Source organism: Heteronotia binoei, chromosome 7 (genome assembly GCF_032191835.1).
Source record: "Heteronotia binoei isolate CCM8104 ecotype False Entrance Well chromosome 7, APGP_CSIRO_Hbin_v1, whole genome shotgun sequence".
In the NCBI taxonomy this organism is placed as follows: Eukaryota; Metazoa; Chordata; class Lepidosauria; order Squamata; family Gekkonidae; genus Heteronotia; species Heteronotia binoei.
The window spans coordinates 33,316,905-33,341,164 of record NC_083229.1 but is presented as its reverse complement, the minus strand read 5'-3'; the positions used below and the strand labels follow the sequence as shown (position 1 = coordinate 33,341,164).

General features: G+C 43.6%; 1 protein-coding gene across 1 annotated transcript in view; it reads right to left on the bottom strand.

Moving 5' to 3' along the window:
* Nucleotides 1–556: 556 nt before the first annotated feature.
* The window catches only part of RSPO2 (R-spondin 2), a 169,234-nt gene continuing 145,530 nt past the window's right edge, over nt 557–24,260 (bottom strand). Inside the window, exon 6 of the mRNA XM_060243323.1 lies at nt 557–1,786. Coding sequence (XP_060099306.1) covers nt 1,689–1,786 — 98 coding nt within the window. The 3' untranslated portion in view covers nt 557–1,688. The remainder of the gene's footprint in view (nt 1,787–24,260) is intronic.

Genomic DNA, 24,260 nt, shown 5'->3' with positions numbered 1-24,260 from the left:
GTTTGCAAAGGAGGAGCAAGCCATGGTTTTTCTTGTTTCAATGTAACAGCAAACTACAGCTTGTTGTGGAAGTAGAAGCATTTGAGTACCATGGTAAGGGAGGAGAAATGCAAGGCAGCAGATCTCCATGGTCGTTTTCGCACTCACCTTAATCAGCAGCAACGACCCTCTTCACCGCGCAGGATCTGCGCGGATTTTGCGGATTTGGTTTTTGGCAGTTTCCGTTTGCGCTGCAAAAGCGCCGGGACTTTCCGGCTCTTCTGGGTGCTCCGCGGCAATTAGTGCAAAATCCGCACAGATCCTGCGCGGTGAAGAGGGTCGTCGCTGCTGATTAAGGTGAGTGCGAAAACGACCCATGTTTACTGCTTTGGTGGCAGCCCAAGTTGTTATTATGTGTATACTAAGTTTCATTTTATCCGCCCTCCAATCTGCCTTTTGGAAAGTCACTAGCTCTTAAGATCTGCACATAGATACGCTCGCATGCCAAACAGGAACCCAAGTGATGTAAGCGTGAACATGAACAATGTGCTGCACATATAGAAAATAGGCTCACATGTATTGTAAATAGGTTTATTTATATGTAGACAGCATAATATGTACACATGGAAACTGCTGGGCTCCTGGAGTACTAAGCAGCAACTCCTGAAGTATATCAGTCAGGAACAGTTTTACTATACAACTGTTCCAATATAACAGGTGCTGAGAACCAAATACGAAGAGCTGAATCCAAAGTTTTGTCAGTGAAGCAAGTTTGCACAAGTGATCCCCACCCCACCCCACCCCCGCAAGCCTCTGGTGCCTCTCAAAATGCTGCCACTGGTTGTTGAAGGACTTCCAGAACAGGATTGCTGTACAAGATCAGATGCTGAAGTGAAGAGGAAGAAATCATATTCCGTCTTCAGAAAAGGTGTAACATGGTAACAGAAGTTATGTTCACAGAAAGGCAATTTCTACTGAGTTCCCACCCTACTGGAACCCCCCCCCCCCATCCCACAAACTGTTCAGGAGGGCCCCTTAATGCTCAACAGTATCTTTTCAGGGGGGGCAACAGGAGGGGGGAAGAGAAGCCAATGAAAAATCACTTCCACAAGTTTGCTTTGCAGACTTAACTTTGGATTCCACCCATTATCTATAAATATCTGCTTAGTGTTATTTATTCTTGAAAAGTACAATATGAGAAACAAAGGCCATAAATGCAATTCTAACTCCCCCAAGTCTTGTTTTTATATAAATATGCACAAGTCCATTGCCCAATGATGACTTGCAGCTTTTGAGATTCTGCTGCAAACTTCTGTGCCAAGAAGCGGGCCATCTGCATCTCACAGGCACTGAATTAAAACTGAACAACACAACGAAAAAGCCTTGGGCGCTCATACACACACATACACACTGATTCAACTCAGTGTACTTCTTCTGCCCCTGTAGTCTCCAGGCTTTGGGAAAGATTTTTTTTAAAAAACAACAACAACAAACAACAACAAAAGTATAAATAAACACACAAACAAGCTTGTGGACATCTTTTTTTTTCACAAGTTATTTGCAACCAATACTGTCAAAGCAGCTGAATTGCAGTGCAGGAGCAGATAGCAGCTTCTGTGCATTTTGCAAAAATACGGTAAGACGAACGAACAAACAAACAAAAATCCCCCCAATGGAATTCCCACTCAGCAAAGTCACTATTGGCCAGCTCAGTCTGTGCCGAGGAAGAGGCTGTGTTGTTTCTGTGCTCTTTCCATTAAATTCTTTTTCTTCTTCCTCTTATCCTTTGTCTTTGGTGTCTTCTTTCCTAAAGAGGGGAAACAAAGACAAAACGTCAGAAATAGCAAAGGCCAGAGAAATCCTGTATGTTTTCTCAAGAGTGAGACGGGATACGTAAATTACTTTCCCCAGCACTTAGTCTGATTGCTAGTCAGAAAGGCCAAGAGACAAATGCCTCTCAACCCTTTCCTTTCCAGCCTTTTCTCAGTTTAGAACACGCCTCCAGAGCTGCCCTTAGCTCTTGCTGGAAAACTCACACCAACTCAGGTACCTGGAAGAGGCATGGAAGGAAAAGGGTTAAATAACCCCACTTGCCCAGGAACCCTGTCCTGATCTTCAAAACAACCTGTCTGAGGCTACAAATTAAATCAGCCCCGATCCAATTCCATCTACCACACACATAGGAACAGCTGTTTCAAATCCTGGTTCTCCACATGTACTAAATGACCTCTTGCCTTGCTGACTGGTATCCACTGGGAAAAGAACCGTGCAAGAATATATAAACGCTGTACATACAAGGATAGAACAGAATGTTTCCCAAACTATAGTGCTGTTCAACCAGCCACTATTTTTCTTCCTCCTGAAGGCTGCCCAATGTGACAGTTGCCACAAGGATTAGGCCAGAAGTGGCCTAAATGTGGCTACTGATCTCTGCCCCTCTATGTTACTGTCATTCAGTGGATGAAACGTCACAATCTGACCATGATTCTCCAGGCTCCATCTGGTGGCAGCCGGTGAAGGAGAAGACCAAGGCAAGAGCAACTAAGGAGGAGACACAGCCAAGTACCCATTTCGGTACTACTTTACTAACTGAAAATGGTCCAATAAGAGGTAATGAGAGGCACAAATGAGTGATGTGGGGCAACTTTTCTTCCAAAAAAATTTCCAATGTTTTATTTTTCTGTGGAAAAAATTCTGCTTGACACAAGTAAATATCGTCTCTGTTTAGCTGTAATTATTGGTAGTGTGCTGCAAATCAGTCAGGTTTGATGGGCTAAATGTCAATATGAAGCATGGAAGAACTCCACTGTTTCTGTGTAATGCATTTGCCTTCTTTTGCTAACATTAGTTACACTCGAATCAAAAAAGTTTCCATTTCAAACTTTCCTGGAAAACTTATATCACCGGCAGAAACCAACATCCAGATTTAGAGATGAAAATTTCAGTTCCTCCCAGCGGGATTTGTCTCACCTGACAACAAATTATAGCATTTTTGTACAATCAAAAGGTATGAATTCAGATTTGTATATATGACCAAATATAATGTAGTTTTCCCATAACTGCCATCTTGTTATCTACCAAGCATGTTGAATGTAGTCTAAGTAAGTAGATTTTCTGATCATCCCAGTGCCTCCCGATCCATTATGAGATCCAAATTTTTTGTACAGTCAAAAGGTATGAGTTCAGATTTGCATATACGACCAAATATAGCATAGTTTTGCTTCTCAATAGTTTCCTGAAACTGCGGCCTTGTTACTTACCAAGCATGAATTTAGCATAAATAAGCAGATTTTCTGACCATCCCAGTGCCTCCTGATCCATTATGAAGACCCAGCAGGGCTTTTTCCCTGGGAGAACGCACTGGAATGGACTTCCCTGGGAGAACGCACTGGAATGGACTTCCAGGACCTCTTTGTGGAAACAGCATTCTAAAAAATATCTAAAAGTTCACGAGGGGCACCGAGGGCGGGGGGGGGGGAGGGGAGCATAACAGTCTTTGATCCAACAAAGTATGTTAAAACATCATTGCTTCAAGGTCATTATTGAAAGTTAGGCACCAAACACAAAACTCAAAAAAGAGCTGAGGAAGCTGGTGACGTGTTTAAAGCTTGGAAATTGCTTTAAAGTAGAGGTAAGTCTGTAGCGCTTGAAAATAATATTGGTGCAAAGAACCCCATGTGTTTCTCCTTCATTTCCCTCTTGAGAGTTCCGGCACCTCTTTTTCCAGAACAAAAGTCCCTGGTCCAAGGATATGGCAGGTATTAATGCTGAGAACAGAATTAGGCAAAATGGCACCTTCATGTCATTTCTTTCTTAGCACTCCATGCAACTTTGGCCCCCTTCATTATGTCATGACATCATCCCATTACTCCCTGTTCTATATCACTGGCTGCCACTGACAGAAACACAGCAATGTGCGAACTCAGAGAAGCCCATTATCTCTTACTGGTCCTTTGTGTCTCTTATCGCCCCCTTCTGTAATTTTGGCATTTCCTTACATAATCTGTAATGCAATCAGGGCTTTTTTGAGGAGGAACGCAGTTCTTGCTGGCTTGATGTCAGGGGGTGTGGCCTAATATGCAAATGAGTTCCTGTTGGGCTTTGTCTACAAAAAAAGCCCTGTGCAAAATGGTGATGATGTCAGGGAGTATGGCCTAATATGCGAATGAGTTCCTCCTGGGCTTTTTCTACAAAAAAAAGTGCCCATTAAACGTGAACAAAGTTGCCCACCAAAGAAGGCACAATGAAAAACTTGGCTTGGGATGGAAGAGAAAACCTTCAAGAGGAGTTCCACTTATTTAGCCCAACAGGCACACAATTCAGGGGTGGGGGAAGCTTAACAGTAAGATCACCACTGCATCATTTCTCTTCACTAAAAGTTAAGCAAATCACATGAGCTGAGCCCCAAAGGAGAACATTGTAATTCTTTAAACAAATTAAGCAAGAAATTCAGAACTAGGCCACCCCCATCTAATTATCTAAGCATTCTAATGTCATTTTTGCCCCTTCTCTGTGAAAGCCGGATCATATTGCCAGCATGCTTTCGAGAATGCGTAATATCCCTGGTGAGAGCAATGAAATGTAATAGACTGAAGAGATTCAGTGTCGCTGACTGTTCCAGCAAACAAACAGCAAACATCAGAGGTTGATGGGTTTCTCCTGTTCTACTCAATTCATGCTTGGCTCCTCCACATCCCCAGTGAAGCTAAGACTCATATTTCTCAGCATTGTGGCAACCAGTCAGGGACCCAGTAACTCGTTCCCATAACCACCCTTATCAGAAAGACAGCCAATCAGCAACACACAGCAGGCTGGAATAGTTTCTACCCACATTTTCAATATGGCATACACAGCTCATGATCCCAAAGACAGCCCACATCTTCTAAAATGAAGGTCCTCAAAACTTAAATGATAATTAAACACTAAATGGTTTTCCAAAGCACAAAAATCAGCACTCGGTGGGACGGAATCATGGGATTCAACACATGTCAAAATGTGAGTTTGAATCCTGATAACAAGGTGGCATTTGTGTGAATTGAAGCAGAAAGACAGTCAGAAGGAAAGAGAAACAAGTATTCTCTTCCATTTCTACTCAAAATGATCCCACCAAAGCAATATGAGATACAGGGCTGTAGCTCAGTTGCAGTTGAGCTCCCAGCTTTGCATGTCAAAGGACCCAAATTCAATCCCTGGCATCTCCAGTTAAAAGGATTAGAACAACAACAACAAATATGGAAGTCCAAGATCCCAGAGAGCTTCTCAGCAATAATGAACTCCATAGACTAATGGTCTGGCTCATTCTAATATTTCTTAACATAAGAACTTAAGAGAAGCCATGTTGGATCAGGCCAATGGCCCATCCAGTCCAACACTCTGTGTCACACAATGGCCAAAAAAAAAAAAAATCCAAGTGCCATCAGGAGGTTCACAAGTGGATCTAAAAGCCCTTCCACTTTGCCTGCCCTCCCCCCCCCAGCACCAAGAATACAGAGCATCACTGCCCCAGACAGTTCCAATAATATACTTTGGCTAACAGCAACTGATGGACCTCTGCTCCATATTTTTATCCAATCCCCTCTTGAAGCTGGCTATACTTGTAGCTGCCACCACCTCCTGTGGCAGTGAATTCCACATGTTAATCACCCTTTGGGTGAAGAAGTACTTCCTTTATCTGTTTTAACCTGACTGCTCAGCAATTTCATTGAATGCCTACGAGTTCTTGTATTCTGAGAAAGGGATCGTTTTCACACTTACCTTATTCCGGAGCGACATCCCTCTTCACAGCGCAGCATCTGCGCAGATTTTGCACTACTTGCTCTGCAGAACCCGGAAGTCCCGCAGCTTTTGCGTTGCAAATGTAAACCGCCAAAAACCAGTTTACATTTGCGACGCAAAAGCCGCGGGACTTCCGGGTTCTCCGGAGCAAGTAGTGCGAAATCCACGCAGACGCTGCGCGGTGAAGAGGGACGTCGCTCCGGAATAAGGTAAGTGCGAAAATGACCAGGGAGAAAAGTACTTCTTTCTCTACTTTCTCCATCCCATGCATAATCTTGTAAACCTCTATCATGTCACCCCACAGTGGACGTTTCTCCAAGCTAAAGAGCCCCAAGCGTTTTAACCTTTCTTTATAGGGAAAGTGTTCCAAACCTTTAATCATTCTAGTTGCCCTTTTCTGGACTTTTCCCAATGCTATAATATCTTTTTTGAGGTGCGGTGACCAGAATTGTACACAGTATTCCAAATGAGACCGCACCATCAATTTATACAGGGGCATTATGATACTGGCTGATTTGTTTTCAATTCCCTTCCTAATAATTCCCAGCATGGCGTTGGCATTTTTTATTGCAACCACACACTGTCTTGACATTTTCAGTGAGTTATCTACCACAACCCCAAGATCTCTCTCCTGGTCAGTCTCTGCCAGTTCACACCCACATCAACTTGTATTTGTAGCTGGGATTCTTGGCCCCAATGTGCATTACTTTGCACTTGACCACACTGAACCTCATCTGCCACGTTGACGCCCACTCACCCAGCCTCAACAGATCCCTTTGGAGTGCCTCACAATCCTCTCTGGATCTCACTGTCCTGAACAATTTAGTGTCATCTGCAAACTTGGCCACTTCACTGCTTACTCCCAACTCCAAAGCATTAATGATTTAGCTCTTGACTGGCAATCCCTGGGAGTATGGGGCTGCGTGCAAAGACTGCTGGGACAAAGTAGGGAAGAAAAAACAATGATGAAGTAAGTGTGTGTGTGTATGGGGGAGGGGGTATTTATAATATTTTACTCAGAGATCCATGCACATTTTACATGCATCTGCATCAGGAGATCAAGAATAATGTACAAAAAAACCCAGATTTTATCCTCTCTCCAATTTACAGATACAGAAAATTAAAAATGGAGGACAGTCAACTCAGTGCAAATTGAGCATGGCTAAACTATTTAACAGGAGCTGTACAATGTGCTGACCCATACAGAGATGAAATTGTTGGGGCTTTCCTATATATATATGCAGACTAAACTGTTTACACATGCATTATAACTTTCAGATTAAAATAAAGCTCCCTAAATTTAAAGGTCTGGCTCATTCTAACACATCTTTAGGGTTGTCAGCTCTTAGCTTGCAATTACCAGGAGCCAAAGGGGGGTGGGGAGACTTCTGGGACATCATTTCCTGTTTTGGAACAGGAAGAGACATCATGATACCCTAGGAATTTGAAAAGAATCTATGGTTTTTAACCACAGAACTTTGAAAATTCCTACTGTCATGACATCACTTTCTGTTCTGAAGATGATGATTTATACCCCGCCCTTCTCTCTGAATCAGAGACTCAGAACGGCTTACAATCTCCTATATCTTCTCCCCCTACAATAGACACCCTGTGAGGTAGGTGGGGCTGAGAGGGCTCTCACAGCAGCTGCCCTTTCAAGGACAACTCCTGTGATAGCTAGGGCTAACCCAAGGCCATTCCAGCAGCTGCAAGTGGAGGAGTGGAGAATCAAACCTGGTTCTCCCAGATAGGAGTCCACACACTTAACCACTACACCAAACTGGCAAGTGAAACAGCAAGTGATATCCAGGCTCAATCAGTGCTGTCCCCACAACTCCCCTGCTGCTCTATTAAGTGAGAGCGGGAGACAAGAAGCACTGCCAGGTGGTTTCCTGTTGGAGCTGGTAAGTGGTAACCCTAGGCAGCTTCATGTGTACAAATGCATGTAGGTGCATGTATATGTACTTGAATAGGTGCATGTGTATGCAACCTCTGGTTAACCGCTATGTGTGGCTACCTACCAGAGACAGGGCTTTCCAGGGGTCATTTTGTAGAAAAATAGGTGGCGGAGCTCATTAGCGTAACTTATTAGCATATGCCTCCCCCAGCCAAAAGCAACCCAAAGGAGAGCCCCGGGTAAGCAAGGCCTGCTTGGGCTGGCTGGATCTTGCCTGGGGCTCTCCTCCTCCCCACCAGTCAAAAGGCCAGCAAGCCAGCTGCTGCCCAAAATCACATAAGTTGAGAAAGGACAGCATGGGCTTCTCCAGGGGTTAATGAGGGCTGCTGGGGACGTGGCAAAGCCCCTGGTGGCTGGCTTCCTGCTCTCCTAATCCAGGGATTGTTATGCAGCTGCAAGTACTATTCAATGGACAAGGTAGGGAGGGAGGGAGGGAGGGAGGGAGGGAGGGAGGGAGGGAGGAAGAGGGGGAACTATCAGAAAGGTTCAGGAGCTGTGCTCCTGTGAGCTCCTGCTGAATCTGAGGCTTGGGGCTTTCTCATCCAGCTACTGTTCAGGGCCTTGGAGGCTCACTAAAACATATTGATACACTGTTCTAAAGGGTTCTTTGCATAACAACTTGATTTGAACATTACATTTGTGAATAATATTTATTTAGGGTAGAATTTTCAAACTGTTGTCAAGTATGAGTCGTGCTACTTTTCCTACAGACATTACTTGTGTTCTGCTTTCAGTGGCTGGGAAGAAGCAATCTGAATATGCCTCTTTTTGTATCTTTCCTTCCCCCCTTTGTTTATATGGATGTTGTGGGAGCAGTCCAAAGCAGGTCAATTCAGAAGAAGTCCTATTGTATTCAGGAGGGTTTATTCTCAGAACAGAGTTCTTTGGATTCTTTGAATTTCTAGCATGGATTGTTCAGTATTTTAACTCTGTAGCACTGAAAAGTAATGTGACCTACCTCATGTGAACACTGATCTCGGAGACTGAAGGAGTATAATTAAAGATGAGCAAATGAAGTAAGTAAGTAAGTGAATGAATGAATGAATGAATGAATGAATGAATGAATGAATCTAGCATATTTATTTATTTACTTACTTCACTTATACCTCACCTTTCTTCCCTCCATGTGGACCCAAATTGGCTTACATTGTTCTCCTCTCTTCCATTTTATTATCAGAATAATGAGATAGGTTAGGCTGAGAATCTGTGACTGGCCCAATGTCACTCAGTGAACTTCTGTAGCCCGGTAAGGATTTGAACCTGTGCCCCAATCTGAATCTGGGTTCAAATCCAGTACTTGCACCCTTGTACTATAATAGCTTTGATTTAACCAACATGTTTTCAAAGGGGTGCACTAAACAATCAAGCACTTTTACATGAGGAGTTTTGTTGTTAAAATGGCCCTTCCCCCTACATAGAAAAGTTGTCCTACCACACCTGGACAAGATCAAATCTAGTAGATGTCACATGTAGCAACTTGGGAGTTAAAAATGACTTGCTTTGGCCACACGATGGCAGTAGATGTTTGAGTTCAAAACTAAATTTGAAAAAAAAAACTGAATGGGAAGACTACATATATTTATTAGTCTGATTTTATTTATTTATTTACATAGGGAAAAAAGTAGCTAAATGTGATTTTGGGAATTTTCTTTATTTATTCAGACAACTGTTTGACACATACAATGGTGCCCTCCTCCCCTTTTTATCCTCACAATAAATATGGAGCAGTAATAACATGGAGATAGAAAGAGGAGCTTAAAAAAGGTCACTCAGTGAACCTCATGGCAAAATGGAATCCTAGTCCAGCATTCTAACCACTTCACTACACTGGCTCTCCAGTCTGGATGGGCCTCCAAAGTTCTTACATACCAGTTTAAAGCTTCTACTGAATTCTCAAAGGGAGCTTTGACTCTTGAAAGCTTATACCCTGAGGCTCTCGTTGGTCTGTATGGTGCTACTAGGGGTCTGTGCTCGGTATATACTGATTTGAAAGAAAAAAAAAATCCAGCTGATTCCTGAGTGGGCTTCTGATTTGGCTATTTGGAAGGGAGTCATAGGATCCAACCCCAATTTTTTTTTTTTTCTGAACCAGGATGATCACTGCGTTCTGCAGTGTTGATGATGGAGTCTGGTGGGAGTCCCTGGAGAGAACTTTCTACAAAGAAGGCGTTCCAGAAGCACTTCTAACAGAAACTAAGCTCCCTATTGTAGGCAAGAGCACTGGAGCAGGCTTCTCCTGGTGATCTCAGGCTAAAGGGAGGCCAGTTCAGGAGGGGGGAGTGCTTTACATACTCCAAACCAAGCCTGTTTTGCATGCTCATCACTGGCAGAGACAAGTCAGTGCTTTCCAATTCGGAACATTCTCACATTTAACTTTAAATCTTAGCCTTTCAATTGGATTCTCCCCACCACCAAAAAAAAAACCAGCAACAAAAAACCTCCTCACAAACTGGGGGTCTCAACAGCATCCTTAGCTCCTTAAGTGCCATTATACTACAAAGCTCTTCAGCGCTTCAATGAAGATCAATAAAGTAAAGGATGGAGATGAAAGACCCGCCACACTGCAAAAGCGTTTATTAGCCTACTTTGGGTCATTACCTCTAGGAAACTGTTGCGGTGATTAAGTGGGCTGTTCCAAACACCAGCAATGACCACCAGTCCTTTGTGATTACTGCACAGCTTCAGGGGACTTCTCTGAAAGCAACCACTACTTACAGCCGTAAAAATGCTCATCCCTTGCAGCGGAGCACTAAATTAAAAGCCGGTCCCTGCTGATAGCTCAGCGTCAGTTATACAGGCCTTCTATCTAAAGTCAGAAAGGTGCATAAAAGCTTTCTTGCATCAGATCCACCGTTCTGGCTTAGCCCTCTCTTAAGTTAATGCTTCAAAACTCAATAGCTTGCTCCGGCCTGCCTCTTGCTGGGCTTCACTTCGGATATTTTTTTTCCCCCAAATGCAGCAAAGGAAAAAAACAACTACTATTGAGGCGCCTGCAAAATTTAATTTCCACAATGCAAATTATATTACTTTCCATTAAGGGGCTCTCCTGTGAAACATCCAATGTTGGGAAGGTACTTGTCTGTAGCCAAGTTTGCTTTTGCAATGTGCCACCCCCACCGAAGAGTTCGCTTAAAAATTCCTTTGCCGATGAAGTGAGAAATTCACACTTTCTTCCTGTAAAAATGGCAAAACTACAAGATGACTCCTAGCATTTTATCACAAGAGTCAGAGTGTTAAGAGTTGTAAAAGGCCTTGAAAGCCAACTCAACCAACTTCCTGCTCACTGCAGGAACATGCAACTGCAGAATCCCTGACAAATAGCCACTTTGCCTCTACTAAAAGACCGCAAGGGAAGAGAAGTCCACTCCCAATGCTGTCTGCTCCACTATTGCTTAGTATATTTATCCTATATTTAGCCAAGATCCTGGTGGTTTCCATCCATTAGTGCTAGCCTGCTAGGAATGTCTTTGGGAGCAAGAGAGAATGCTCTAATTTTGCTAGGCGACAGCCCTTCAGATATTTGAAGACCACAATCTCCTCTTCTCCATGCAACAAATGCCCACCTCCATCTTTCCCCTCACCTGTTTTCATTTCATAATTCATTAGGTCAAGATTGAAATTTTCTGGAACTATCTCAGCAGAATTCAGCAGCCCTTTTAGATCGCCAAGGCAAGCATGAACAATACAGCCCCCACCCCCTGCCGAGGTTTGCAGAAACCTCTGCTTGCAACCCTGGTTGGCCCCATTGTATGGATTTTTTATCCACATTGTACAGATGCATGTGTAAAATGCTGTCAAGGCGCAGCTGATTTGTGGCAACCCTACAGGGTTTTCAAGAGAAGAGACCAGGAATCCCCAGCAAGGTGCTTCAGACTTCATGGTGCCCACCAGAGAGCCAATCTGGTGTAGTGGTTAAGTGTGTGGACTCTTATCTGAGAGAGCCGGATTTGATTCCCCACTTCTGCACTTGCACCTGCTGGAATGGCCTTGGATCAGCCATAGCTTTCACAGGAGTTGTCCTTGAAAGGGCAGCTGCTGTATAAAGCTGTCTCAGCCCCACCTACCTCACAGGGTGTCTGTTGCGGGTGGGGGGAGAAGGTAGAGGAGACTGTGACCACTCTGAGATTCAGAGTATAGGGAGGGATATAAATCCAATATCATCATCTTCATCTTCTTCTGCGCCTGCAAAGTGTTTTCAGAAAGTGGGCATGGTCAAGTGGGGCTTTTGCTGAGAAGGGTTTCTGACTGGCCAATGAAGATCTGATTGGCTGCGCAGAAGCTGCTTTGCTACCAGCTGCCAGTGCCACCACAGCACAAGGATCTGCATGACTGAAGGTAAGCTGTGTATATGCAAGAAAATAGTTTTATGCAATTCATTGAAAAGGCATCCTGGTGAACACAGCTTCTTCCTGAAACGCAGAAGAGTCACTGTTAAGAGTTATGGATGGCCTCACTTTGTGGTTGGCTCTGCTTCTTGTGGCAGCCATTTTGTGGTTGCACCCACCATATTGTGTCAGAATTACAACGGTGCCTGCGGGCTCAAAATTCTCTCTAAGCTCCAATGTTCCCTCTAAGCTGCAGAGTCTTGTGGGCAAAAATTCTACTTTGTGAGCTATTATTAAAGTTGTGAGCTACTGCATACATTATTGGAGAGCCGGTTTGGTGTAGTGGTTAAGTGTGCGGACTCTTATCTGGGAGAACCGGGTTTGATTCCCCACTCCTCCACTTGCACCTGCTGGAATGGCCTTGGGTCAGCCATAGCTCTGGCAGAGTTGTCCTTGAAAGGGCAGCTGCTGTGACAGCCCTCTCCAGCCCCACCCACCTCACAGGGTGTCTGTTGTGGGGGAGGAAGGTAAAGGAGATTGTGAGCCGCTCTGAGACTCTTCGGAGTGGAGGGCGGGATATAAATCCAATATCTTCTTTTTCTTCTTCTATTGTGCTCTGTGGTCATCCTTCCTGAGCTAAGACAAAAATCTCTGAGCTAGCTCATGCTAACTCCGCTTAGAGGGAACACTGCTCCCAACAGATGAACAGAAGTAGTCTGCCATTGTGTAGCAACCCTGGACTTCCATGGTGGCTCTCCATCCAAATATTAACCAGGGCGGATCTTGCTTAGCTTCTGAAATCTCATGAGAACAGCTAGCCTGAGCCATCCTGGCTGGGAATGATAAGGATAACCATAGCTATTACATATATGATGAAAGTCTACCCATGGAAACCAAGTTGGGCTACCAAAGTTGTGATCTGAAATGATAATTTAAAACCAAATGCAATTACTTTGATCTGCAATAGAAAAGCTACATTCAAGTCCAGTAGCAACGTAAGAGACCAATAAGATTTTCAAGGTTTCCACTACTGAGAGTCAGATCCTTTAATCAGATATCTAATAGAAGAAGAAGAAGAAGAAGAAGATATTGGATTTATATCCCGCCCTCCACTCCAAAGAGTCTCAGAGCGGCTCACAATCTCCTTTACCTTCCTCCCCCACAACAGACACCCTGTGAGGTGGGTGGGGCTAAGAGAGCTCTTACAGCAGCTGCCCTTTCAAGGACAACCTCTGCCAGGGCTATGGCTGACCCAAGGCCATTCCAGCAGGTGCAAGTGGAGGAGTGGGGAATCAAACCCGGTTCTCCCAGATAAGAGTCCACACACTTAACCACTACACCAAACTGGCTCTGGAAGCTGCTTTAGTTCACTTCTGGGGAAAGGCAAGGTATAAATGAAACACATAAAATTACTTGTGTCTTTCTGTATAAAATGAAAGAGAGGGAAAGTATGTAATCCATCCCAAAAAAGGGAGAAAAGTAGGGTATAAATGAAGTAAATGAATAAACATATGTGCAAAGGGGCTTAAGAAACACCACTTTCTTCAAAAGTAAGAGCTCAACATTTTCCAGATACAAGGGTTGGTGGATACTGGCTAGTACACAGCATAATTTTGGACCTGGGTCTCCTGTTGAATAAATAGATAGCAGCAATGGTCAGGGGTGATTTTCAGGTGAGCCAGCTGTGGCCTTCCTGAGCAGAAAAGATCTTGCCATTGTGGTGCATGCCCAGCTAACATCTAGATTAGATTACTGCAATGTGCTCTATGTGATGCTGGCCTTGAAGACTGTCCAGAAGCTACAGTTAGTGCAGAAGGCTGCAGTCAGAGTCTTGACTGGAGTCATAAGGACCATATCACTCTAGTCTTGTTCCACCTACACTGGGTTCCAGTTTGCTTCTGGGCTCAATTCAAAATACTGGAATTGACCTTTAAAACCCCATATGGCCTGGGACCAATACACCTTAAGGACCACCTTCTCCCATATGAACCTACCCACTCACTCTGGTCATCCTCGGAGGCCCTGCTTTGGTTGCTCCTGCCATCTGAGGTTAGATGGATGGTGAGCCAAGAATGAGCCTTCTCTGTCATGGCACCAAAGTTCTGGAACTCCCTCCCCAGGGAGATGAGTCTGTCTCCCTCTATTGGTGTCTTTCACTAGCAAGTGAAGACCTTTTGTTTCATCTGGCATATCCCCAATAATGATATTAACGCTCCTCCTTGTGCTTTGTTTTTACATGCCTTTAATTGAATATTATAATTTTAACTGTTACGGTGTTTTAATGTTGGCCTGCTGCTTTGTGGATTCCCCCCTAACTGGGTGGAAAGACAGCATAAAGGTTTTATAAAAATAAAATAGAATAATATTAATGATGTGCTGTAAATTATAAGTTGAGAAATCAACACATTTAGAGCTCACCAAGCTGGAACAGAATAGACACAGAAAAGGAAAAAATGAGAAGCTTATATTATAACTGAAAGAATACTAAATGAATTAATAATTCTAGTTTTGGTGGTCTATGACACCCTTATCCTTGGAATTAACAAATGTATATACTGGTGTGAATATGTGGTACTGTCCTACAGCAATCTATTTCATATCTTTTGGAGTATGCTAAAATTAGGCTTTTTGGACTCTAATCTTGGAAACAATAGAAGAAATTACTGGACATTTAATTCCACTGAACACAAGAACAATATTTTTGGGATTCTGAAAGAATACAGCAACAAAAGCATAGTTATGAATTCAGAATTTGTTAACCAACTTCAGCAAATATGTATATTGCACAAAAATGGAAATCCTCCAGGACACCAATCCGCATGGAATGACTCAGGAATATTTGGACTGCCGCACTTCCGACCAAACTGACGTATTACAAAAGAGCAGCTGAAGATATTCATTAGGTAAATTTGTGGAAGGATAATTTTTATTTATAAATTACTGGAATTATTGCATTTGTAGATCATGTTGAGACATGTTTTATCTTCCTTGATTTAAAACAGCTGTGGTTTTCTCTACTATAATAATAATAAAATATTTTTTGACTAGAAGTATAACATCACCCATTTGGACTGAGTGGATTCTGTTGCTAAAATCAAGGTTTTCAGCTGTGAAGACCTTCCCATACCAACAGCAAATCCACAGTAATAAATGCAATGCATGACTTCTTGCATCATATTGACAGTGCTTGAACTCTAGTTATCTTCACTTCTGTTCTCTTTTTTGCATAAAAAGTAGCTTTTAATCCAGTACAGTCCTAAAAAATGTTACGCCTTTTTCCCAAATCCACTGATAGCAACTAGATCTAGAAGTGGGTTTAGGGCTGCATTACCAATATACTATTATTTCTTTCTTTACTTACTTCGTTTATACCCTGCTTTTCTTCTTAATGGGGACCCAAAGCTTACATCATTCTCTTTTCTTCCATTTTACACTTACAACAACTCTGGGAGGTAGAGTGTGCTACTGGCCCAAGGTCATTCACGGCAAAGTGGGGATTCATGCCTAGTTCTCCCAGATCCTGAGTACTCTAACCAATGTATCACAATGGCTCCCACAGGTGTACACAGGATTAAAGTTTAACAGACAAATGCTAGCTTTTACTTGCTTTGTATTCCATTTTGTATTCCATTTATTCTTCACTTTAAATAGTATGGTATTTCACTTTAGATAGTATTATCAGAAAAACGTGCTATTGTTGAAAGGTTAAAAAAGCAGATTTAAATCAGAGATGTAACTTAATTTATACAATAAATTCACTTCAAAAACTTATCCACCTTGCAGGAAAAAAGGGAACCTAAACTACTTGCTTGCTGGTATGGCATGCTGTTCTCATGTAGCATTAAAGAAAAAAATGGATCCATTTTCAAGGGATAAGTACTAAATGGCCCGTTCTCATTTGGTATCTGTGGTGCTGGCTCCTCTGCACATGAATTTCCTGCCATGGGTATCACAGGGTATAGATCGGGGGGGGGGGGCGGTGTTGGGGTTTTTTTGCTCATTGCTGAAAAGGCATTTTTGCAGTAGCTTGCAGAAAAGCAATAAGTAGGGCTGCAAACTCTAGTCTGGGGAGGAACCTCAAAAGCATATAATACCACAGAATCCATCATCCAAAGCAACAATTTTCTCCAGGGGAACTATCTTGGTCATCTGGAGTTCAACTATAATACAAGGAGATCTCCAGGAGCCATCTAGAGACTGGCAACCGTATAAATAGGACTGGAAATTCAGAATATTCAGCGGTTCCTCTGAGAATTCGCATCGTATGAATACCACTCAAATGTCCTCTGAGAATTCGCATCATATAAATACCACTCAAATATCCATAAATGGATAAAGAGATTAAAGAATACAAAAACTAGGAAACCCTGCTGACAATTATTACTGTATTAATTGCAACTGGGAAGGGAAGTGATGAACAAGTAATCTGCTCTCCAAAAATGGCCATTTCTTGTCACCAAGATAAGGCTCAACAGACTATCACCATGGCAGAAATCAAGACCCCACTGCAACATTAGTTTCAGTCCCCATGATAACATAGTTGGGTTGTGGCCTAAGTGTGGTTCTTATTATCATAGACATTTGTTTGTTTGTTTCACAGTATCAGAGAGAAATATGATTCTAGGTTTCTAGATGAATATGACAGGCACTTTTGGAAAAGGCATACCCGTTCTTTGATGCATTTCCACTGGGAGCCTTGCGTGCCGAAGGATCGCTAAATAGTGGCTATTCCTACAGGTTACTATGCAAACAGGAAAAGGAAGATAACATGTACAGCCAACAGCTATTTGTATTATTATTTGTTTAACTTAAAGTCTGCCTTTCTCCCATATGCCCTGAGCCTAGAGCTTTGCTGTACTTCTGGCCCCAGCCTCAACAACGGCATTTGGCACAGGGACACTGCCTGGGGAGGTCCACATCATGGCTGGATGGGTCCACATGAAAACATTAGTCAGAACTATTAAACCAAACATGTTTGAGATTTCCACATGTTTTAGGAACATAAACACACAGTGTTTTGCTGTTGTTTTAGTGGGATATGCTACACACACACACACACACAAAAATTGTACAGATGCCTATATCCATAGGTGAAACCCAGTAAATTGTGCTGTACTGGGGGGTATTTTACAACCACAGCTATTGCCGCATGGACATTTTATTTTGATTTGCTTTCCAAACTTAAGCATTTTTTTTTAAGCATCCACGCAACACTGTTGTACAGTCATCGACCCAACATGTTTTCCTCTGTTTGTCTGCAATCTTTCCCAAAACCTTCTTTGGTAGGATTTTTTCAGCAAGACGGTGGTCAAAAGCAGGTTTGCCCACTGTATGGGTAGGAAGGTGCAGATTTCATATCTTCTGACTCACATTGGTACCAGCGTTCCCACTAAGCTGAATTAGTGTGAGTTAGCTCACAGATTTTTAGCCTCCAGCTCACGCATTTTTGACTGAGCTCAGGAAGGATGATCTCAGAGCACAATAATTTATGCAGTAGCTCACAACTTTAATACTAGTAGCTCACAGAGTATCCTGACCTGGATAGCCCAGGCAAACCTGATCTCATCAGATCTTGGAAGCTAAGTAGGGTCAACTCTGGCAAACACTTGGATGCGAGAACTCCCTGAAATATCAGAGGCAGGGGCAGGCTTTATTTAGCCACCTCTCTGAATATCCTCCAGATCTCCAGCAGGTCACCATGCCTTCCAGGTGTGCACACACAATCAATCAATCAATCAATCAGTAAATAAACAGAAACACAAGGGATCACAGCAGGACACCCCAAGGCCCCTACCTGTTAGGAGGAGGAGGTCGAGGAGGAAGAGATTAGATTTATACCCCACCCTTCACTAAGAGTGGCTTACAGTCTCTTTCCCTTCTCTTCCTCACAACAGACATCCTGTGAGGTAGGTGTAGTAGGGTTGTCAGATTTGGGGACTTTGGGGGTAGAGCCAAAAGACATCAGGGGTGGAACCAGGAGCAAGGTTGTGACAAGCACAATTGAACTCCAAAGGGAGTTCTGGTAATCACATTTAAAGGGACCACACACCTTTTAAATGCCTTCCCTCCAATGGAAATAGTGAAGGATAGAAGAACCTTCTTTTGGGGCTCATAGAATTGGATCTCCTGGTCCAATCCTTTTGAAACTTAGAGGGTGTTTGGAGGAGAGGCATCAGATGCTATGCTGCAAATTTGGTGCCTCTACCTCAAAAAAACAGCCTCCCCCAGCCCCAGATACCAGGAGATCAATTCTCCATTATACCCTATGGAAATCAGTCTCCATAGGGAATAATGGAGTGCCCTGCAGACATTTCCCTCCCCTCCCCTGCTTTCTGATGACCCAAACCGCTTTCTGATGGCCTCCAAACCGGGAATCCCCTGAGCCCACCTGGGGATTGGCAACCCTAGGTAGGTGGGGCTGAGAGAGCTCTTCCAGAACTGCTCTTGAGAGGAACAGCTTTGAGAGTTATGACTAGGGTTGCCAAGTCCAATTCAAGAAATATCTGGGGACTTTGGGGGTGGAGCCAGGAGACTTTGGGGGTGGAGCCAGGAGACATCGGGGTGGAGCCAGGAACAAGGGTGTGACAAGCATAATTGAACTCCAAGGGAGTTCTGGCCATCACATTTAAAGGGACAGCACACCTTTTTAAATGTCTTCCTTCCATAGGAAATAATGAAGGATAGGGGCACCTTTTTTAGGGCTCATAGAATTGGACCCCATGGTCCAATCATTTTGAAACTTGGAGGATACTTTGGAGAGAGTCACTAGATACTATACTGAAAATTTGGTGCCTCTACCTCAAAAAACAGCGCCCCCAGAGCCCTCAAAACCACCAGATCAATTCCCCATTATACCCTATGAGAATCGATCTCCACATAGAGAATAACGAAGTACTCAGCAGACTCCCCCCCCCCCATTTCTGGCAACACTGAAGGGGGATTGGCCTCTCTACTCACGAGTTGCTGCCAACTTTTCAAAGTAACACAGACACCCCATCCCAAGAGGAAGCCTTTCAATCAGCGACTGAAGCCTCTGGAGGTAGAAATGCACATGGTCCTCTGGGGGCGGAGCTCCCCCCCCCTCCGCCGGCCAGACTCCCCGAGGAGATGCCTGTAGCAGCCGGAGAGGATGCAAGGACTACGAGTCCCAGCATGTACCTCGTGAAGGGAGGCCACGCCATTTCCTCCCCACCCCTCCCGCTTCCACGTTCTTGGAGATCGGGGGGAAAGGCTCCTAATCCAGGGGTCCCCCGGCAGGGCAGGGGGGGGTTGGGAACCCTAGTTATGACTGACCCAAGGTCATACCAGCAGGTGCATGTGGAGGAGTGGGGAATCAAACCCAGTTCCCTCAGAGTCTGTGCATTTAAGCACTATACCAAACTGGCTTGGATAAGGGAGGCTGGGAGTGGTGGCAGGGAGGCAGTAAGGAGCACACTGAAAGGCCGAATGAATTGGAAAGTTCAGCAGACCCACCCTCTGCTCCCTAGACTCAGCAGCAGCTCAAGCTCAAGTGCAGGGGAGAGGTGGAGTGGAGGGGAGAAGAGAAAAGAGCCCCTCTCACAGGGCAGATTAAAGCTCTGGGTGGCCAGTTCTGGCCCCCAGGCCGTAGGGTTGACATCCCTGTGCTTGATCCTCCTAGGGCAATGTAGGGAAGGGAGCTGGTAGGTTTTAGATCTGATTCTGAATGCGGTGAGACTAACAGTGAAATCCCAGATAGAATTAAGCCCTTGCAAATCCTAGACAGAATTTAGCCCTTGTAAGTTCAGTGGGTTTGGTGGTGGTGGTGGAAAATGCCGTTAAGTCACGGCTGACTTATGGCAACCCCAAGAGACATTCAGAGGTGGTTTGTCATTGCCTGCCTTTGTGTTGCAACCTCAGACTTCCTAGGTGGTCTCCCATCCAAATGCCAACCAGGGCTGACCCTGCTTAGCTTCAAAAAGATATTCAATAAATACATAAATATGCAATAAATACGTAAGAGCTCTGGACATAAATGTTTTCTGTTTTTATTTATAAAGACAGGCTGTATGTATATATATACATATATACACACACACACATATACACACTCAGATATTTGTGTCTTCTGTTGAAGGATTTAATCCCAAACTATCAACGATTGGGGGGTTTTGCTTTCCAAGCAGCAGCCTGTTTCCTCATTATCTGCAGACTTCAGGAGAGCCTGAGAATGAACTCGGCTAGTTTACTGAATTTCATCCACTATTTTGGAAGCTTACCTGATTTCCCAGACTTCATTCTGAACAGTTATCAGAAATAAAATATTCAGAGAGATGAAGAAACTGATGCTGCAACAGGAGGCTGGAGTTGGTTTGCAGTTCCCAGTTCCTTATTCAATTCTTTGCAATACAGGCCTCTTGTTGGCACTCCAAATACAAGTTTGTGGAGCCAGAACTAGTGTTTGAACTGGGCACTACTGTATGTCATATTGCAGGGGACATTATCCAGAGCATGGCGCTATGTCGTTTGAGGTGGTCCAAAAATTGTTTTGGGGAATGCACCAAATTTTCAGCATAGCATCTGGTGCCTCTCCTCAACCCCGCAAAGGTTTCAAAAAGATTGGACCAGGGGATCCAATTCTATGAGCTCCAAAAGAAGGTGCCTCATCCTCCATTGTTACCATTAGAGAGAAGGCAGTTAAAAGGACAGCGTCCCTTTAAATGTGATGGCCAGAACTTCCTTTGGAATTCAGTCATGCTCATCATACCCTTGCTCCTGGCTCCACCCCCAATGTCTCCTGGCTCCACCCCCAATGTCTCCTGGCTCCACCCCCAAGTCCCCAGATTTTTCTTGAGTCAGACCTGGCAATCCTAGGCAGAGGGCATGCAGTACTTATTCAAATCTTCTTTGCAATACAGGCTTTTTAGTGGCACTCCCTATTCATGATTTATTCTAATTGTTAATTCAACCAAAAACACTCAGAAGAGTTTGAAAACTCTGAACCCCAAAATAACATTTGGATCACCATAAATTTTATTCAAATCTTCTTTGAAATACAGGGTTCTTGGTGTCACTCCATTCTTGGATGAATTCACAAATAAGTCATGAATAGGGAACAAATAAGGAATTGGGAACTGAGAACCAACTTCAGCCTCCTTGCTGCAACCCTAAGCATATTTGTTTGCAAGCAAACCACACTAAAAGCCATGACCTAGATAGCCCAGGCTAGTCCTATCTCATCAGATCTCAGAAGCTAAGCACGGCTGGCCCTGGCTAGTATTTGAATGGGAGACCTCCAAGGAATACCAGGGTCATAACATGGAGGCAGACAATACCAAACCTCCTTTTAACACCTCTTGTCCTAAAAATTCTACAGGGTTACCGTAAATCAGCTGTGACTTGATGGCACTTTCCACTAGCAAACCACACTGAAATCAGTGATTCTTTTTTCTAAGAATATTAATTTGGATCCCAGTTTTACCTTCAGAGCTGAAAAATGTAAAGGAGTTTTCCTGTGCTATCAGCCATAGAAAACAGTACGCCCACATAAATATTGTACTTACTGCTTTCTAAGTTGCTGTATCTGTCTACCTGATTCTTCTGCTCAACAGCTACCTTGTAATGGGCTGGACCTAACCAGCTTTTCCAATATTGAAAAAGGTAGGAGGTCCCCCTTTGACCAGCAAAAAGCTTTGTTGAGGATCATGGGTTCTGCACAGAAAAGAGGGGCACAAGGAAGAGGGGCTGTGTAATAAAGAGATGAAATAGGTGACTTTGATTGAGAAAGCTGGCTGGATCCAACCCACAGTTTTCTACAAAAACACGGGCACCCCCATTCTAAACTATGCTGTTCCCTCCAAGGTTATACTACTCATGAATAAACAGCAGCTTAGTTCATGATGACAATCACACTGATTTCCCATGAGCCTTATCCCGCTGTCATGCTCCTCTTCTCAGCAGGGCTTCCATTGGATTTCACACTATCTCCTCCAGGGCTGCATATAGCTTCAACTTTTTTGCGCGGCAAACAGAAACTGGTTTTTAGAGGATCTTGTTTGCTGTGCAAAAAAGGCGCAGCGAGTTGCAGCACCAGGGCAGATAGTGTGAAATCTGGCAGAAGTCCTGCTGAAAAGAGGAGAGTGAGAGTAGCATAAGGCCAGTGGGAATTCTGTCTCATTCTTGGGAGTCCTCAGGCTCTTTCTCCAATGTGGTTTGGAGTCCTAGTTTGCAAGCAAAACAGCAAGCCACAGTTTGCTTGCTCTATACTTCAGATATCACAACAAACTATGGTTCGTCCAGAACCAGGAAATCTCCAGTTTTGTAGCAGAGGGGAAAGGCATGTATGGTTCCAAGGACTTCTGAAGCTCACCTACATCATGAGCAAGATCCTTGCCCCCAAACCCAAGCGTTTCCTCTCAACCTTCCTGACTCTTTAATCAGCTCTTCACCTTAGGTGAACAAACACCTGGGTGCTTCATACCTGTCTCAAAATGGCTGGGGTCCACACTCTCAAACTCCTACACCCATTCCAGTCTTTGCAGCCAGTTCCTATGCGTAGCCCTTTTCAGACATTATGATTGTACATGCCAGCAGAGCCTGACGATCACACATACTGAAAGTGTGCGCTATCCCTGATTCAGTGACTGCCACATGAAGGGGATAAACACGTTTTTCATGTGTGTATGTAGCCACTGTAAATGATAACACCAAACCTGCTGGTTGTTCCTTTAAGGCAGTGTAGAAAATACTGACGCTAAAATCTCAGCATCAGCCCTTTCAAATCACATGTTAAGAGGGTTTGCCTGAAATTACCAAACCCCCCAGTATGAAAAGGTCTATTTTCTAATGTCAATAGCATCCATCCTGCATGTGGAACTGTGCACTTACAGTCCCAAGGGTGAACATATGAAGCTGCCTTATACTGCATCAGACCCTTGGTCCATCAAAGTCAGTATTGTCTACTCAGACTGGCAGTGCATTTGCTTGTCTGGGAAATGTTAGGATGTTGGATATCAAAATATTTGGGATCAAAAATTAATGGAACAAGAGGTGACTGATAACGTGGCTGAGATTACTATCTCCCCCCCCCCCCTTTTATATGTAAATGTTGGATCAGCTCGCTTGCCGTGCAGGATGAGATAGGTGCTTGGGGAAACACCTACACCCACACACCACATTAATCCACCCTGTTAATAGAATTCCTTGCTTATAGCACCATAAAATAGCAAGTATGAGGCAACTTCTATTATGCTAAGTTTTAGCTCTGAATTATTACTTACTAAAGAAATTATCATCAAAACCATTGTTGAGTAACCTAGCAAATTTTAAATGGCATTTACGCAAGTGGGTACCACCTTACTGGGCTGTATATAAAAGAATGTGGTGACCCAAAGAAGAGTAACGTGCGTATATGTCATCAATAAACAATGCAATGGCCCTCTAAGATGTTTGCTACTTCTAGTTTGATTTCATTGCTTGACTATATAAAAGTTTGTTACCTCTACTTTGACTTCATACACCCCCCCCCCTTGACTTCATTGTTTGATCATATATGTCAAACAATGAAGTTGGGGTCAGACACATATATATTTATGAGTATACTATACTAACAGTAGACCCAATATATACATATGTATGCGTAGCATAGACTATACTAAAAGTAGCATACACTGAATGCCATCCTTAAATCATACAGAATTAGCACCAAATTGTTTAAACTGTTTTAAATTGTTTATTTTAATGCTTAAGGTAACTGTTATGTTTTGTGAGCCGCCCTGAGCCTGCTTCGGCGGGGAGGGCGGGATATAAATCAAATAAACTCAACTCAACTAAACTATACTACATTTGCACAGGTCCTGGCTCAGAAAATTCATTTGGCAACTGTTGGTTTCTGAAAGCCGATCCCTCCTCTCTCCCTCTCTCAAATGCACTGTTTACTGGTAAGGAAATTAATATCTCAGAAGTTAGACAGTAGATCAGTCTAAAATCCTCTTCCCCTGATCCAAGTGCCATGCGTGCTCCCCAAGCAGTGCTCAAAGCAATGGAAAACACACACATGCATGTGCACACGCACAACACACACTCAACTAAAGAAGGCCAACAGCTGCTCTGTGACAGGAGCCAAAAAAACAAAAAAAAATTGAGCTGATTCAATCATAGGAGCCCCGCTGGATGCAAAGATGACTCCAGCTGTAACAAAGTACATTTATCATCTCAGAACTGACATCTTATAGCCAACAAAAATCACTTATTTATGAAATATGAAG